This window comes from Strigops habroptila, chromosome 5, assembly GCF_004027225.2.
Source record: "Strigops habroptila isolate Jane chromosome 5, bStrHab1.2.pri, whole genome shotgun sequence".
NCBI classification, from domain to species: Eukaryota; Metazoa; Chordata; class Aves; order Psittaciformes; family Psittacidae; genus Strigops; species Strigops habroptila.
Genome location: NC_044281.2, coordinates 74,891,810 through 74,908,854, shown reverse-complemented (window position 1 = coordinate 74,908,854; position 17,045 = coordinate 74,891,810). Strand labels below are relative to the sequence as shown.

At 38.4% G+C, this 17,045-nt stretch overlaps 1 protein-coding gene across 2 annotated transcripts in view; it reads left to right on the top strand.

The window, feature by feature from the left end:
- The window catches only part of GFRA1 (GDNF family receptor alpha 1), a 145,295-nt gene extending 130,637 nt beyond the window's left edge, over window positions 1–14,658 (top strand). For both annotated transcript variants that reach the window (XM_030488151.1, XM_030488150.1), the window contains exons 8-9: window positions 11,565–11,621; window positions 13,595–14,658. In XM_030488151.1, the coding sequence (XP_030344011.1) occupies window positions 11,565–11,621; window positions 13,595–13,756 (219 nt within the window). In that variant the 3' untranslated portion in view covers window positions 13,757–14,658. The remainder of the gene's footprint in view (window positions 1–11,564; window positions 11,622–13,594) is intronic.
- The last annotated feature ends 2,387 nt before the right edge of the window (window positions 14,659–17,045 follow it).

The following is a 17,045-nucleotide window of genomic DNA, read 5'->3' as shown; positions in this document are numbered from 1 at the left end:
GTATACAATTTCAGAAGTCAAATGCAAATTCAGAAGGAAAAATTGTCCCTTTTTTCATACTGATTTTGAACTTAATTAGTTTGACAAATTCTTGCAACTATTTGCAGAATCATATTCTCATCAAGACGTGGCCTAACCCCTATTAATTTTGATTAAGATTTCCTGATTATTCCTAAGGATTCAGTCATGGTTATTTGCAGATGGGAAATTCAAATTGTTATAGGCACAACTGCACAGGTTTAGATAAAAAACACACCCAGTCTAAACCCAGAGAACAGCTTAATGAAGATACTTTAGGAATCATTAATTAAGCAGAGGCTTTTCACCTTCAGGCTGATGGCTCAGATACAATGTTGTATTTAGTAGCAGCACAACTCTTTGGTAAGTGCGCTTCGTGAGAGCTGTGCTTTTTGGGAGCTGAACTGGTCACCCTGAGTCTACATCACAGGGACAGCCGCTAAAATACAAGTCGTGCTGGCTCATGTCAGTGTTACAGGGGACTGGACTCTGGTGTTTCATGAACATTTAAAGAGAGCAACTAGCAAAGCTGCAGTTCCAAATCATCTCCAAGCCAGTGAGACGCATCTGCTCCTGTATGCTCGTCAAGTCCTTATCATCTGCTGCCCTTTGTTATGTACAAAGCCTGTTGTAGTGCACTTACGTTCATCCATGCACAGCATGTCAGAAGTGCGATGTCCCATGCTGTTCAAGAGGTCACTGAGTGTGAGCAGCATGGTGATATCGCAGATGCTTTTCAAGGATGCTGTTCTCAAACACTGGAGAGGCTAATCCCATCTTGGCCACTGAACATGGCATCTCTTAAAGCCATTAAATTCACTTATCACTGGAAGAGAGAGCTCAATACACTAGTACAGTTTCAGTGCTGGTGTGCATATGCAGCCTGCGTATTCAATACACATATGTTAATACACAGTAGGCACAGCCTGCATTACACTGCATCCCTCATCTCTACTAATGCTGTCTTAGGTCTGACTTTCCACCCACTGCTCTGGAGGTAGAAGTAACACAAGAAGCCATATTGTTGCTGTAGTTGACACACACCCAGATGTGAGGGGGGTTTAATGCTTTCTGGAAACTTGATGACAAGGTATTGATCCTGAAACGTGCTAGTAAGACAAAGCTGATGCTTGTGGGTATTAGAGGCATCTGAGTAGGTAGCTTACAAAAAACACCCTTCACTTGCTCTGCTTTCTACTTGCCTCAGCTTAGTACAGAACTATTAATAAAACCATTATGCATTCAGGGAAATATTTGCTGCCAACCATCATCAATCAAGATTCTCTTCAGATAGCACTCTCAAGATGTTTTTCTAGGTGAAACCTTCTAATCTCTCCCTGGAGTCCCACTAAAGGATGTTAAAATTTGGTAGCTTAGGGCACCTTCACGATTTTGCTTGTAGGGTTTGCACTGGAACTAGATGTGAGGATACAGAAAGGCTATCCCTTTTTAACAGAGCAGCTCATCTCACCGAAAGGGAAATGAAGGGCATGGGGAAACATCCTGGGTGCTTTGCAACGTTATAAGCCTATATCTCATTAAGTCCTCAGTCTCTTTGATGAAGTGCACTGCCCAAGGTGGAAATTAGTGCCACTTTTGTGCATTGAACTTGCCCTCTTAAGAGAAGAAGTGCTCCAGAACCACCTCCTCATTTCAAAAATACTACACAACAGTTGTCAGTATTGACCTGAGCTAGATTAAACAAGCTACCTTGGAATATAAGGCTGTATATCCCATAAATAATCCCTTGAACTATCCAGTCTGTCACAACGAATACTTCAAAAAGTAGGCAAACTAGTCACAATAAATCTTCAAAAGCTTCTTCCAGTTTATTATGGAAACCTTACAAAATATACTCCAAGTTATCCCGTTGATCTCCATTACTTGCATTATTAGCATTCATCTATTTGTATTTTCAGACTTACTTATTACATGTAAACATAAACGCAAGCCTTCTGTCCTTCTGTGAATTATTTATGTGATGAAACAAAGCAGGATCATACACTGTGATTACAATTTTGCATAATCTGCTAATTATTTGCATAATCTGGTTATTAAAGGCTCAGATTTGTTTTAATAGGGTTGTAATCATTAAACATCTAACATTCACAATACTTTTTGTGTCTAAGAAATTATTTCAGTGATGGAATAAATTTCTCCGTACTTCTTACTGAGCTCAAATTTGAGGCCATGTATGCAGATGATATAGGAAGTTACTTTTCATTTTCAGTTGCTGCTGCCTCACCAGTAGCAGAATTCCCTTGGTGTGGTGGGATCAGGGCAGTAAAGAATAAGACACCTTTCTATTAAGGTCATGATTCTGCAGGCTTCTCTTACATGCGAGTTTCTCTGCTTATTTGAATAGCTTCATTAACTACAGTGTAACTGTTGTGAGCGACAGCATCGTTCATGTGTTAATAATGGATATGAGGAAGGCCACTGTAATATCATCCATTAAAGTATAGTCCACTATAGTATAGCCCATTAAAGAGAATTAGTGTTAAGATGTCACTCCTCATATTTTTGAGAAGAGATGGTTTTTCTCACCTTCACTCTCTTCATCAGGGGAAGAATGAATGTAGGATGCTACATCAAAGTCTCTTAGAATTATTGAGTTTTAAGATCCATACTGCAAGGCCCTTTTAATAACGTTTAGGAAGCTGACAGGACAAACCAAGGTCTAAATTAGCTAATGGAGATCTATGGACAAGACCAAGTGGATGTTTGGGGTTTTTTTCAGTCATGATTTAAATCGTTTGAAATGTATGCTTATTGTAGAAAATAAAATGCCAGCAATCAAAATTGTATTATATTAAGTCACATTTAGAAATTAGAATGCTATCAGAATTTAGTAATCACAATTACTAGCAATGAATTTAAATACCTTTCTACAACAGTATAAAGGCATATATTCTAATGAAAATAAAACTATATTATTATAGAAACAGATAGTAGCTCTGCTTAAGGTTGAAGTTGTCTTACATTTTGCATTAAAAAAATCCTGTGTACTGTGACTTTGAACTTTGCCAGAACATTATTTGGGTGAAATTTTTCATGTTATGTGTGTGGCTCTGGCTGAATTCTTGGGAAACAGCTGCCTGTCAAAACCACAGGATGCCCTACCCTGTTTTTTTATAGACTCACCTTGGTAAATTTGATTGCATTGTTTAAAAAAACCCAACTTTCTGATATTTTTATTCTGAATGGTATTTTAACTGCTAGGAAGGAACATGGATACTGAGGCAAGTACTGAAGCCAGTTCACAAAAATTGCCAGTTCTGAGGATACATGCGTGCACCTGCAGAACTCAGCTACAGGATTAGAGGAACAGGGAGAAAGTGCTTTAAATTTTTATTTCAGTGGCACTTCTGGAGAGCAGATTGTGCCAAAAATGCAAAATTCACCAATTACTGTAAACCAGAGCTGTTTAAGATTGAATTGCTTTAAAAGAAGAAAAAACAGTCTCAGTCATGATTTAATGGGACTCGGGTACAGGCATAGCCACATAACTGCGAATGGAAGGAAACTAATACATTGGGCTAGAAATGTCTAAAAAAACTGAGGAGGAGAGAGCATGGCTGTATGGTGGGTGCTCAAATAAGTGCCTAGTTTGTTCTTTCTGTCCAAGGTTACTTTAGTATCTGTAGCCTTTGCTTTTGCATCTGTAATTGCAGCAAAGTCACTTGTTAGCTGAAGTGGTTTTGAACCCTTTTTAAGGCTTTCTGTGGGTTTTTTTCTGTGCGTAACCATGCCAGTACTCACAACACACATATGGTTAATAAAGAGAAAGGTCTTGAACATTTTTATTCACTTAACCTAAAGTAGATGTTCATGATCATTCTTCTCCCTTCCCTTTTAAAATTTGTAAGTGAATGCAGTGCTCAAGAAACCAGCAATAATTATCAGTTGCTTAAGGTTGGCATAGCACGAACAGAAGCTTCCTGTAGTGCTCAGCACTCAGGGCCTCGTGCAGATTGGTATTCAAGCAAGCTTGCCTGATGTTCCCTTCCAGCTGCAGGACCAGAGGACAGTATCCCTGGTCCTGCTGCCTGAGTGCGGTCATTAGCTTGACCTTGTTTTCTTAATCTCTTCCACATACTGGCAGCTCAGAGCTGGATCTCCCATGAGGCTGCCCGATGCCTTGAGCACCCCTACTGAGCTATCTCCCTCCAGCTCTGCTTTCAGCCTGGGAGGTTCCCAAGTTTTTCTTAGCAGGGAGTCCCAGTCACACACTGTCCTGTCATCTGTTCATTGCGAAGGAAAACTCACCTGTGAGTAACAGGCATGGTGCATGCTCCTAGCAGAGAGCAGCGCATCACAGCCACACTCAGCCAGTAGGTACCTGCCAAGGCACACCTGGAGGTGTGAGATGCTGTATAGAAGCACTGTAGCCGCATTAGTGTGGTGCCTCTTTTCAAGGATCATTAGCACAGTGCAGTTCCGGCTGAGCTGGTTTTAGTCCCCTAGTAGCCGTGGCCGACAGCTGCTCAGGAGTGTTTACACCACACTCCAGTGCACCACAGAGCCCAGCCTAATAGGGGAGGTGGGTACTTCGCCTCCTGCCAAACAGAACAACTTTGTTTGCATGTTTGGACACGCAAGGGCACACAATCCAGCCTGGGGAAGTGGTGTGGGATCTGTAGTTCTTCAATGGCTTACCTTTGTTCAAAATTAAAGGCTGAGTATGTCTTTTGACTGAGGTTGTAATGGCTTTGTGTTCATGCTGCTTTTCTTTAGATGCTGCTCAGTGCACAACAGCCAGATGCTACCTGTAACTGCTCTGTGTGGCACTGGGTTGATAGCTGTAGTGAATCACTAGGGAAATGTGTTTTAATAATAAAATCCCAAACAACTTGATTTTGGATTACATGGTTGTTCAGTTTTATAACTAGAAAAAAAGCCAAAAAAAATACCCTAGGCAGCATAAGCCATTGAGATATTAACCTAATAAAACTTATTCCGTCTATGCTTTTTAGTATTCTGTTTTCTCCTCTGCCCTTCTTCATGTAAAAATATTTGCTTGAGGCAAATCCATAAAAAGACCGTATTAGGAGAATTGCATAATATCCCCTAAAAATAGGAAGCAAGAATCTGGGACTAGGGAAATTAGTTTTACTCAGATAAATGAATGACTGAACATGAAAACAAAATTGTTAACAAGTTACTGTACTGCCATGAAAGGTAAGTCAGTCAGTTCAGTTGTCTTGGCTGGGTGTCATATTTTGTGCCGTGCTCACTGAGAAACTAATTGCTTGAAATAAATATTTAAAGACGTGTGTGTCTGGTCCTTGTAAGCTGTTTGATCAGTTTGATGTTGCTGATAGGATCTGTTTTTTATAAAACCTTTAAGGTTGGTGTTAGGCAGGTTTTGTGCCATGTTGTCCCAGCCATATAAGTGCAGTGAGAGACGGGCCTTAATTACGTCTCACCTTTATTAACATAAGGATCTGGGAATGGTCCAGCAATAATTCATAAGGTACGGCTCGTCTTTCCTTCTTTCCACACTCTTTTCTGCTCCTTTTGGGAGGATTACTCCCAGCTCTTCCCCTCTCCAGTCAAATTTTCTTACAAGATTGAAGAGGTAGAAGGGAGGAGGTTTTCTTCTATCCATATCAGACTTCATCAACTCTTAGGTACATTTCTTAGATTTCTGTAGTACTACTAAATGTGTTTCTATCTGCAGCTGTCAAGAGGCACAAGAGTCTACAGTGTCTGTTAGACCAGAGCTAATTTGATCCATCATTACATAGTGGTCTGGGAAAGAGACCTGACCTGCCCAGAAGAGACTGGGCAGTGCTCCTTCACTGATGACTAAGGAGCTGGGAAGCTGTAGCAGAACACGGACCTATGTTTGTCTCAGCTTCTTTTCCCAGAGGATTCCTGTGGGCTGCCCTGGGGTGACGACTTTTTTTCAACTCCATTTCCTCCTGAAGGAATGCATGGAAACATCTCAGGAGATCCACCATCCCTTTTTCCCTTTCCTGACCAGAAAACAAACCTCGCTACTTTGAGGTTGCCCTCTGTTTCTCGTTTCTGATGCTTAAGTACTCAAAACCAGCACGATTTTATTATTGTTGAGCTTTTTAAATGTCATGTGTGTTCCCTTAAGAAAGCCAGAGCTTTGTGAAGGTGAACTAGGTAGATCTGTCACTTAACAGTGCTACCCATTGAGCAGCTGTCTGGTGGTTTTGAATGGGATCTGACTCAATTTCTGAATGCGTGGACTGGGAAACCCAAGGATGGCTGGTCCCAAAAGCAGTCAGGGCATCCTATAGTAGGTCTGTCTGTCATCCACCACCCTGCCCAGCTGAGGCAACGCTGTGGAGAGAAATCCAGACAGAGAATGGGGACAAGTTGAGTAATTTTAGGACAGGTACAAAGGTATGGGGGACAGGGATGTAGGGCTGGGAGGTGATGGGATCCGAAGGCACCGGCTGATAAACTGTTTATTGCACTGCACTATAAAACTTAGTGTGTGTTTCTCCGGTGCGTATTTGGGCACAAGGGGATAACTGGTTTGCTTTATTTAATGTCTCCCAGCTGAAACACTTGTGATTTGATTCTTACTATGCTAGGTGTTATCTGCGTGGCTTTGGAAAATAGTGGAAGCAGCATCTTGGTAATGCTTGTTTCTAAAACATACTTTCTTCACTCTACAAAGTGGGATGACAGAACTGTAGTGCTTCTATGCAGAACAATGACTGATAATTTCCTGCCCCAAGCTTGTATCTTGAGGGTTGATTCAGCAGAGGAGAAAAAAAAAAGAAAAAAGAAGCAGAAGAGAAGATCTGACTTATTTGTTATAGGATTGTGAAAAGCTGATTGTTTTTATGGCTTAAATAGCTTTGCACCCTGGCTGTATGCTATGGGTTTCAAAATTACTCAGTGCTGAATTGGATCCTTGTTTTAGTGGCCTGTGTCTCTGACCCGCACTTTTCTGATCTTCCCTGTTGAAAGTAATTTATACTCCAGCGTGGCATAGTACTACTGTGCTAAGAAGAAAATACTATTGACAATTGTGATAGATGCTCCTACTGCTTAGTGAATGCAGAAGAGTTAATCTGATTGCGTTTTTACAGTCTGTATATTTCTCTGCTTATTGTTTGTGTCTTGCTGTTGGAAAAACAGGTTAGATGCATAGTAAATCTCTTTAATCAACACGAGAGGAACAAAAAGAACAAGCACCCTCATTTGTTACAGAAGCGTGGTCATTTGAAGGATATATTCTGTGAGATGTGTCCCTTCAGAAAGGCTTGTTAATATGGGCATAACTAACTCGGGAGAGGAAAAAGGCACTCATCAAAATTAGCTGAAAAAACAACCCATATAGCAGATACTTATTGTAATGATACTTCTGTTGTCTCTCACTATAATGTCTAAGCTGTATGTTCCATAAAGCATGTGAGGCCCAAACTGTGGGCCAGCAAGGGACTGGTTTCTGAGTTTGGATGCTCACTCTGAGCCTATTTGCATTCAGGTCCAATTCATTCAGTTCCTTTTACATGCTTCTCCTTCCCTCCCCTCCCTCCAAATTAAAGCTCATCTCCGTTTGCAGCCATTCCCAGTCAGACCTTTTCCTTGCTGTGAGTAACATAGGTATGCAGGCTGTAGTAGATATGTAAAAATACCAGCCATAAATGTATGAACTGACTCCTGGTGAGATACCCTTGCAGTGTTTAATGCATTTATTAAGCATGTAGTGCTCTGACTTGTAAAAGCTGGATGCATAATTGCAAGATAGCATTTCTGGGAGTGAACTCAGAGCTACAGTGTCTGTAAAGGGTGGAGGTAGAGGGATTTGGGGGATGAGAAGGAGAGTTACTAGGTTTAGGAGGATCTTATGATGGTTATTAGGTGTAGGGCAAGAGAAAACTAGGTTAGGTATGTCTGAGCAAGGACATATGGTTGAACCTATCTAGGAGCATTGGGATTAGAAGGAAACATGAAGGTCCGCAGAGTCCTCTGGAGGAAAAATATCTCTATAAGCAACATTCCTTTCTCCTTTCAGAAAACCACTAGCTCCTCTTCTGGTCCTGATTCATCTTTCTTTCTAGGAAAGAAATTAGTAAAATTTTGCTTCTGATCATTAGTCTTTTATTTTCTGGACATGCAGTTGGTTTCTCAACCAGCCCTTGAACAAAGTCCAGCAGTTTAGTTTGAATGTTAAAAGCTAAAGGTTGCGAAGACTAAAAGAAGCCTTGTATGACTACTGGACAGGATGCTGAAGCTCAGCAGGAGGTGTATGAATGTGATTATCTCTAAATATCATCTATTGCTTGTGCTGCCACAGTGATCAGATTCTCTGTAAAAGCAGGTGTTCATTTTACAGAATATAAAAGCTTAAGCGAGTGCAAAGTTGTAGGCAGTATGGGGCAGCTTCATCAGAGTAGCCCACATTACTGAATTATAGTTCCCTGCAAAGCCAGGGTGTCAACCTGTCTTACGTATCTTTGTTTTACAGTCAGAGGCATGTCACAGCTGAGTATATAAATCATTAGCAAATGCTATTTTACCACAGTGGAAAAGATCTCATACCTCTTTCCATATGTTTAACCAGTTATTTTAAGCTGCTTTTCTTTCACTTTTTATTTAGTTATTATTTTTATCAGCCCAGCCCTGCCCAGTGGTTCTGCTACGTGTAGTCTTTTCTGCATGAGGGTGGGACAGAAAGATTTTCCACCTTAGCCTGTAATTAAAGGACACACTTTCTATACACTCTCTTCAATATGTAGGTTTTTGGTTTTGTTTTGGTTCTTTTCCTATTATTTATGATTTCGTGATGCACTGTTGTATTACAGTAGTGCAGCCTATGCCAGCATTTCCATTATAACCCATTTTTACAGGTTTATAACTCAACAGTAAAAATGTACTCTTCCAATTTGAAACTTGGCATGCCATGTCTCATCTCATCCTCAAAATGATAGTTTTTCCTTTCCCTTCACCTTCCCTATGAAAAGAGGTTGCATTTTTGCTGTATTTTTAAATGGAAGATGCTGTCCTTTCTGTTTTGATAAGAGGAAAGCCTGCCTGATTATTAAAATTACTTTTCGCTTCTAAGAAAGGAGGACTTTATAATGGAGGATGCATGTGAATAGGTTTGTTGATGTTAGCATGACTACAATATTGTATGAATACAGAGAAGTATTACCTTCCAAATTAAAGCTAGGGAATATTGATCAAAATTATTGAAAAGCTTTTTATATGTTGCTTTTGTTTCCAGCTGTTGATTTTACCCTTAAAATACTGTTCTCAAAGGTAAAGATGTTTTAGCTGCTGCACTCTATTGTTTATCAGGCTGAATGAAATAAAGAAAAATTTTACTGTATATAGACAAAATAATGATATTTTCCTCTTTTCTCATTTGAGAAGCACAGTACAGAAGAAACATAAATTCTAACTTCGGTGTTGAGACTAATACGAAGTGTAGACTTATAGTTAGCACAGTGTTATGAATCCATACCAGGAGTAAGCAGCGAAGCACAATGTTTCCAGTAGACAGATGCTTGTGTGGACCAGGAAATTTAGCACTGAAGGACAAACTAAGAATATGAGGCTTGTACAGTCCTTAGAGTTTACACTGTCAAGATCTGAACCTCTGAACCTGAGGCCTCAGCTGAAGCCTCACATTCCAATTCAATGTAATATGGGTGTTTTGGATGTAAGAAAATCGGGATTGAAATCCAGTTTCTCCTTCTTTACCTATTCCTTGGACCCAGCCATTTAGAAGTTGAAGTTGAAGGAGTTTAATGGCAGTTGCCATTAAAAAAAAATCCTAACCTCTTGAATACCACCACCATTGCAAATTAAAGCTTCACTGTCTTGCTTCATGTTGTAGCAAATGTACTTCCAGGCATTTCTTTTTCTATTTAGATAGTTAGATTTATGCTTACGATAACCACTTTAGTAGTACTAATTAGAAGAAAGGGTATGTAAGAGAGATTTCACAGAGGATGTTTGTTAATGAATTGAGCTATTACTTTGTCATATATTTGAAAACTCTCAACATATATACAGTAAGCATTCTTACCATGCCTTTCATTTTGAATGCCAAGCTGTCTTTCTTTTAAATCCCAGCTGGTTTAGTTTTTCAGTTGTCTCTAATGTATCTATTTATTAAAGTGTCATGAAAAGCAGAGAGTGTACTTCCTAATAAGAAGTTCAGTTCCTTCATTTGGGTTCTAAAATCAGTAATTAGGTCGAAGACTGTTTTGTGTCCATAGGCAGCACTGATGACTCTCAGAAATAAAATGAAATAGCTGCACATGGAAATGAATTTTTTGAGGGTACAAAATCAGAATGCTCAGCATTTCCTCACATCAGCATTAGTCCAGTCCATCTCTGCCAACACCAGTGGGATTCTGCAGTGTAAAATGAATGCAACACAGTGAGAGCGGATCCTCATTTTTTTTGCAGGAAGTAAATTGCAAGTCCAGGTGGAAGTACAGATGTGCTCAATGCAGTCAGTAGTTTCATTGTGTAAACCCAAGTTTTCTGTTATAAGACTTGATTGTACGTGTAACATTGGTAGCTCCTATAAAAGAGTGATGTTTATGTTTCTGGAATATATAAAGAAAGAAATGATACTGAGAATCACTGAAGTACTTAAATCCACCACAGTACATTTATTGAAAATATCTTCAGCACCATGGGGATTCCTATTGCTATTGTAGAAAAGCAGAAAACTCCCAGCCCAGTCATGTTCGCTTCAACAATGGAAATATTAAGCACCTTATGATGCTCGACAGAGTGTACACTATTGCTTTCATTTTGCCTGATGCTGCTACCAGAAATGTTTCTTATTCAAGTCAGTGTGGAGGGCGCACTGTAATAGCAACAGATGGATGCTCATCATAAGACGTGGCTGAAGATACAGCAGATTCACTTTTCAGCTTTTGATCATGTAAAATATTCCTGCATTTAATTATATTCCACAGTAATCAGTGAATGCAATGTAAACAAACAGCTCAATTTGACTTACAGGTATATATGTTAAAAGACATTGAGTGTTCTTTTTGTAACTTTCTAAAAGAGACTCTGTGGCAGCCATGCAGTATATTGAATTTGTATTTGTATTTTCCTAATAATACCTGGAAAAATTGCAAGAATCATTAAGGATAAAATACTTCTGTGCTATGTATTCCTATATGTGTGTGTATATATATACACATATAGGTGTATGATATATTTGTTGTTAATATGCAGTGGTATTATGGCTGATATTAATGTCATATTTCATTTCTTTTCATGAACATGTAGCGCCATTTTTAAGGGGCCACAGAACATAACATGTTCTCTGCAGCTGATGGCACTCATCATTGTAATTACTAAGTACCCTTAGCTGACTGATTGAAGTTTTGCTGTAAATTCAAATCAGAATGTGAATGTTATTGGAAAACATGCAGTTACATTTGGAGAGTTTATTTGCTAATCATGTGCAAATCACTGTCAAAATTATAGGAGTATGACAACCCATGCAATTCATCTAATTGTTTTGTGCTGCTGTATGTAAAAATTATACGGGGAATAAATCTTGCATTTGTTCATAGGCACAGAAGAAGCGGAAATCCAATGAATCTGTAGATGCAGAGCTCTGTCTTAATGAGGTAAGAGTGTGGATCCTATATATATCAGGTGTCTCCTCATAATATAAAACGTTCAAAGTCTGTCAAGATTATAATGGACTTACCTCACACTAAAGTCTTAGTATTGTTATGTTTGGCTACTATAATGTATTAAAGAATAATTTTACTAAGAAATCTGGAGCTGGGTTCAAAGTGGCCTCTGATGACTTTAGATAATGGCTGTACAGTACATGTTTAGGCAAATCCCATGGTAATTACCATTGCACCTGGCGAGTATACTTAGTTAATAATCCACGGGAACACAAGATGATACGGCTTTTAGCAAATACACAGAAACGTAGCGGGCATCATTCTGTGGCTAACAAAAATGACCAATTTAGGGCATGAAATGATGTTTATATCAGGAGATGTGATGCTCATACAGCAGGAGACAGACTGATAGCCCCAAGAGACATGAACCTCCCAGTGCTGTTTGAGTAGTCTGCTTAGGCTGACCTCCAAGGCCCCCTTTCAGACGTAAACATTACATCAGTTTCCATGTCTGTCAGTCCTTATCCTTTGTGCTGAGTCTCTCAGGAAGCTTAGTAATTAGTGATGTACATAAATTAATTTTTACAGTGTGGAAGCACATAGCCTAGGCATTGGAACAAGACCAGCTGCACAGGCATAAGCCACCAAAAGGATGTGACCATATATGTATCAGGTTCTCCTTCACTAGTCCAGATACATCCTGTTCTTCTAAACAATGACAATTCTGTAGCCCATTCCTAATCCTTTAGATTCTTTTAAGAATTTCCTGTACATTCTAGAATGAAGCCTAATATCTGAGGGAACAATGCAGTTTAACAGACCTGTTGACATCTTGTGCTGGCTAAAAGACCTTACACAAGAAGGTCGTAGTAACTATAGTTTACTATAAGAACTGCTGGTCCATATTATGCCGTACTCTGTTACAGTCTCCAAAAAAGCAGATGCCCAAAGTTGAGTATAAGAGAACATATTGTGATAATTCCCCCGATGCCTCTACTACTTCTAACAGGTGGTATTAAAGTAGGGGAATGGTGCGGTTTATCCATGAATACCTCACTGACTCTGTAGACAGTCATTCCTGTGGAAACCGATGCTCTGTACTCATTCTTTGTATCTGGTCCTCTGGGGGCTCATAGCTTGTACCTGGAGAGGCCCATTGCCTCTTCAGGATGGGGGAGGTTTGACCCCTCTGTAGAAGCTGTATCCTTGGGGATTTTCAGATCCAGAGTGGACAGGGTCTGAGCAACTTTGCATGGAGTAGATTTGACTTAATGAAGAGATCCCTTCTAATCTAAATTGTTCTACTTCTGTGATTATACCTGATAGGTTTTTCTTTTTACTGCGGATGATAGCAGTGAAAAATACTGCTCCTTCACCTCCTCCTTAAATAGCTATAATCTGCCAGTCTGTACTTGTATATGCATGCTGTTTAATTATTGGTAGCAAAGAAGGCAAGGAATGTAAATAATGCAGCAATAAAGGTGAAAAAGGCATGAGAAAGAAAATTTTTGTAAGCTAGAAAACTGTCTTTTCTGACCCCATGGAGTAGATTTTATTTATTGTTGTCCAGAAGTAATTTGCTAAACAGAGTTGCTCTGTTGACTGTGCAGAAGTTGCAGTTTCTCTGAGGGTCCCACATTTGCTTTTTAAATAAACTGGCACGATAAATTGCTAAAGTATTTGCTGTACTTAACAAGGGGAGGTTTTACACATGGAATCGTTGCTAAAGTAGGGATTTTTTAATACTTTCTCCTTTTCTTGGATTGTGCTGTACTGGTGTTTTCTTTAAAATACTGACATTCTGACATCTATTTTTATGCCTTTTGCATCTTTGTGACAGTGATACATAGGTAACATTGGAGGGTGGGCCATGAACAAACAAAAGATTAATTTCATGATGTAGATTTGAATATCTTGCAATGAACATGTGTAATGGTGACCAAGGAAAGTGTTGTGTCTTGCAGAATGCTATCGAGAAAGACAACACAGCAGGAGTCTCCACCAGTCACATATCATCGGAGAATTCGCTCGCTCTTCCTGCAAGCTTCTGTCTAAGCACACAGCTCACTCTGATGACACTTGCACTCTCACTCTGTTTGTTCCTAAGCTCATCAGTCATCTTGTAGCTGCGTTACAAAAGGACATGTAAAAAAATTATCTGTTTCCTGTCCTCTGTTGTTTCTCTGGAATTCCAGGTCTGGGAGCTAAGCTGAGGCACTCCTGCTAGAACAGTTGCAGTCAGCTGGAATTTTCTTTCTTTCTCTCTCTAAAAAAGCTTCTTGTGATATTTAGAGGCTTTGTGAAATACTTGGTGCAGTGCTACATTCCAAACCCAAAAAGGCTTTTGGGCATGCAGTGTTTTGAAGAGACAGTGTGTAAATTTGCCTGTAAAGCGACCTGGTTGGATTATTTTAATAATAATTATTTTAATTCTGGCTTTTACCTGAGAAGGAGGATGGCAGTTTTCTTAAGATCCTCAGATTTAGCTCATTGAATGGTTTTGGTTTTCAAATTGATTGAACTTCAGACTATCAAGAATGCGAGGCTTTTGACTAATGGTGAATGTTCTCCCAGAGAGTGGACTTTATGAAACTTCTTCATTTGATAAATTGCTACTGATGTTAAACTCTTTCAGTGTGTTAGCATTTTCCTCTTTAAATGTTTACGTACTGTAAGTAATTCTGCGTTCCCTGCTGAGAAGCCATTGTAATTCACATACAGGTATAATGTATGTCTTTCAGTTAAATTCTCATAAAAATAGAGTGTGGCATAGAACTTTCTAACAGTACATTTATCTTTTAATTTTAATCATCTAGCCTTAACAAGGGTGAAGACTCTTTAAATTAACAAGAATCAGCCATTGTGAAAGCTTGATAAAGTTATGTTTCTTTAAATTTGAGGACAAGTGGTAGAAACAAATTTTGCTACAGGGTTTCAGCTGTACAGTCTATGGTCTTCTATGCTTCCTTGTGATAATATAGTCCAGTTATTATACTGTTTGTTTAATAAAAAAATTACATACAATTTATTTGCTCTACTAAACCAGCATTATCTGTTTATACATAGCTGATAATGTCAGCTCAGAAAGTTACAGGAACTTCACACCTTACTTCTCTTATCGCAACATTGTAGAGGGAAAAGAGGTAGTAGGATATCATTTAAACTGTGTTTTATTTCTTAGACTGCTAAAATCACACAAAAGGATGGTTAATCCAATTACAAGGCAATGTCCTGCACACTCACCCATGTGGCAGGCTCTTCTCACCCTGGTAGTTCCTACTCCTGACCTTGGCATTGCTGACATGATGAACTGTTTGCAAGACCAGTTCCATAAATTGTTTTAATGGTTTGGATAGCGATATTGCCAGTATACATTATTTGATCTCTTTGGTTTTCATTCAGTGACACTGATAGCCTGTGCTGGCTCATGATGATTTTTTTGTGGTACCTAGAAGGAATTCTTTAAAGCTTTAAATGTCATCAAATAGGCAGCATTTCTGCTAAGGTCTTTATACCCTACTGTGATGGCTTGTTGACTGTTACAAGCAGTTATGCCTGAATGATCAACAGTAATCAGTTTTTGTTTCTATTGAGAGTAGAAGATAACTTCACTAAGCAGGGAGTTCATCATGTTGAATTTACAGATTTACATTGGGACTTACACAATTATGCCCCATCCTGCTCTGAAATGTCCGCACCAGTTATTTGCAATACAACTACCAACTAGAAATTACTGGTTTATAAACTGCATTGAAGTTTGGGAGTGTGCAAAATACACATCTTACTAAAAGATTATGAAACCCATTGACAAGTTCATCTTTTGAGCTTTCTCTTAGCTAATAATAAACACTTCCATAAATTCTTAAATTCATTTATGTACTCTTATGGTCACATAGTATAGGTTTCAAAAGACTGTATATGTGATAGAATTCTACAATACTCTGTGCCACTGAACATAACAAATTAGACAATATTACACTTTAATTCTGTGCTGATAAGAAACTGCAAATCACTTTCAAAGGCAGCAGAGCTGCTTTCGGAGAAGAGATACATAGCACATCATTACCAGCAAAGCCCATGTGGTTCCTGTTGCTCTTCTTGAAGAAGCTAATCAAATTATTGAAAACTAGTGGCAACAGAAAAAAAGATTATGAGATTCATGATTTAAAAAATAAATCAAATTCTTTTATGTCAAAGGGAGTTGATAGTATAACCTATTGAAATGCTAATGAACATAGCGTTCCAATTCAAAAGTCTGACATTATCCAATTAAAAATATTTTCAAAACAAATTCATAAACATTACAATTATTAAATCCATCTTTGATCCCCAAAGCTTTCTTTCAAATATCATTTGTATTCAGCACATTAAACATTTTAAGCAGTATCAGGAATTTTAATAACCTCCCAATATAGTGCATACTTTTTGAAGATATTTTTGTGTTTGGTTTGATTACAGTATCTCTATTACATTTAATACCAAATATTAGAGCTTTGACACTGTGTGGTCCAGAATAAAACCTATTGATCAATTATACTGTAAACAACAACCTAATTAGGGTCTGATTACAAAAGAAATTGCTAGTTATCTGATTCAATGAGAGTTACCTTTGAAAATGCAATTATGTATGTAGCAGAGGAAGAAATGGTGTTTTATACAGCTCACCATGTTACCACAAAAGAACCCCAGAGCACTCAAGCTTTTTTTTTTCCCATGTAAATTAAAAGCACACGGAATTCTTAATTAAAAAAAATAAATTGCTTATTAACCAGGCAAGAGGGAAAAAAAACCTTAAGAGTCTGACACTTAATGAGGTTTATACAGGCATCACCATGCACATACTGGAGGATTTTTAGAAGATGGATGTCGTGTGGATGATGTCCATTTAGCATGGCGACCTTGTCAATGCAGTCATGCACTACTGAAGTATGTAAATTGTTTATTTTTTTCTCCATTCAGTCACTAAAAAAACATGTATTGAGTGCTCAATGAACAAGCTTTGGCTGAGCTTAATATATTCCTTTAATACATTTCTATCAATATAACAGTAATATAAGAACTGTCCAAATACAGGATGTACATACAGATGATCTACAGTTTAAATTGTAAATTTAACCAGTTCAGTTGAGTGTAAATTAAATCGTGGGCTACCGTAAACATATACAAATCATCTTTTTCATTTAACATAATGGAACAGGCATTGTCATTAGTATTATTAGGAGTGTGTATACTCTGCCATGTTAAATAACCTTGATTATTATATTTATGTTTCTTTAGTAGTACACACAAAGACAAAATTCAGACTGAACTGAAATGTATGTCTAAGACTTTGCAGTATTTAACATAGGTATTGATTGCATAAGCTAGTCCAATGAAAGAGGCACTGAAGATGAACTTTTCAGATATTAGTAAAAA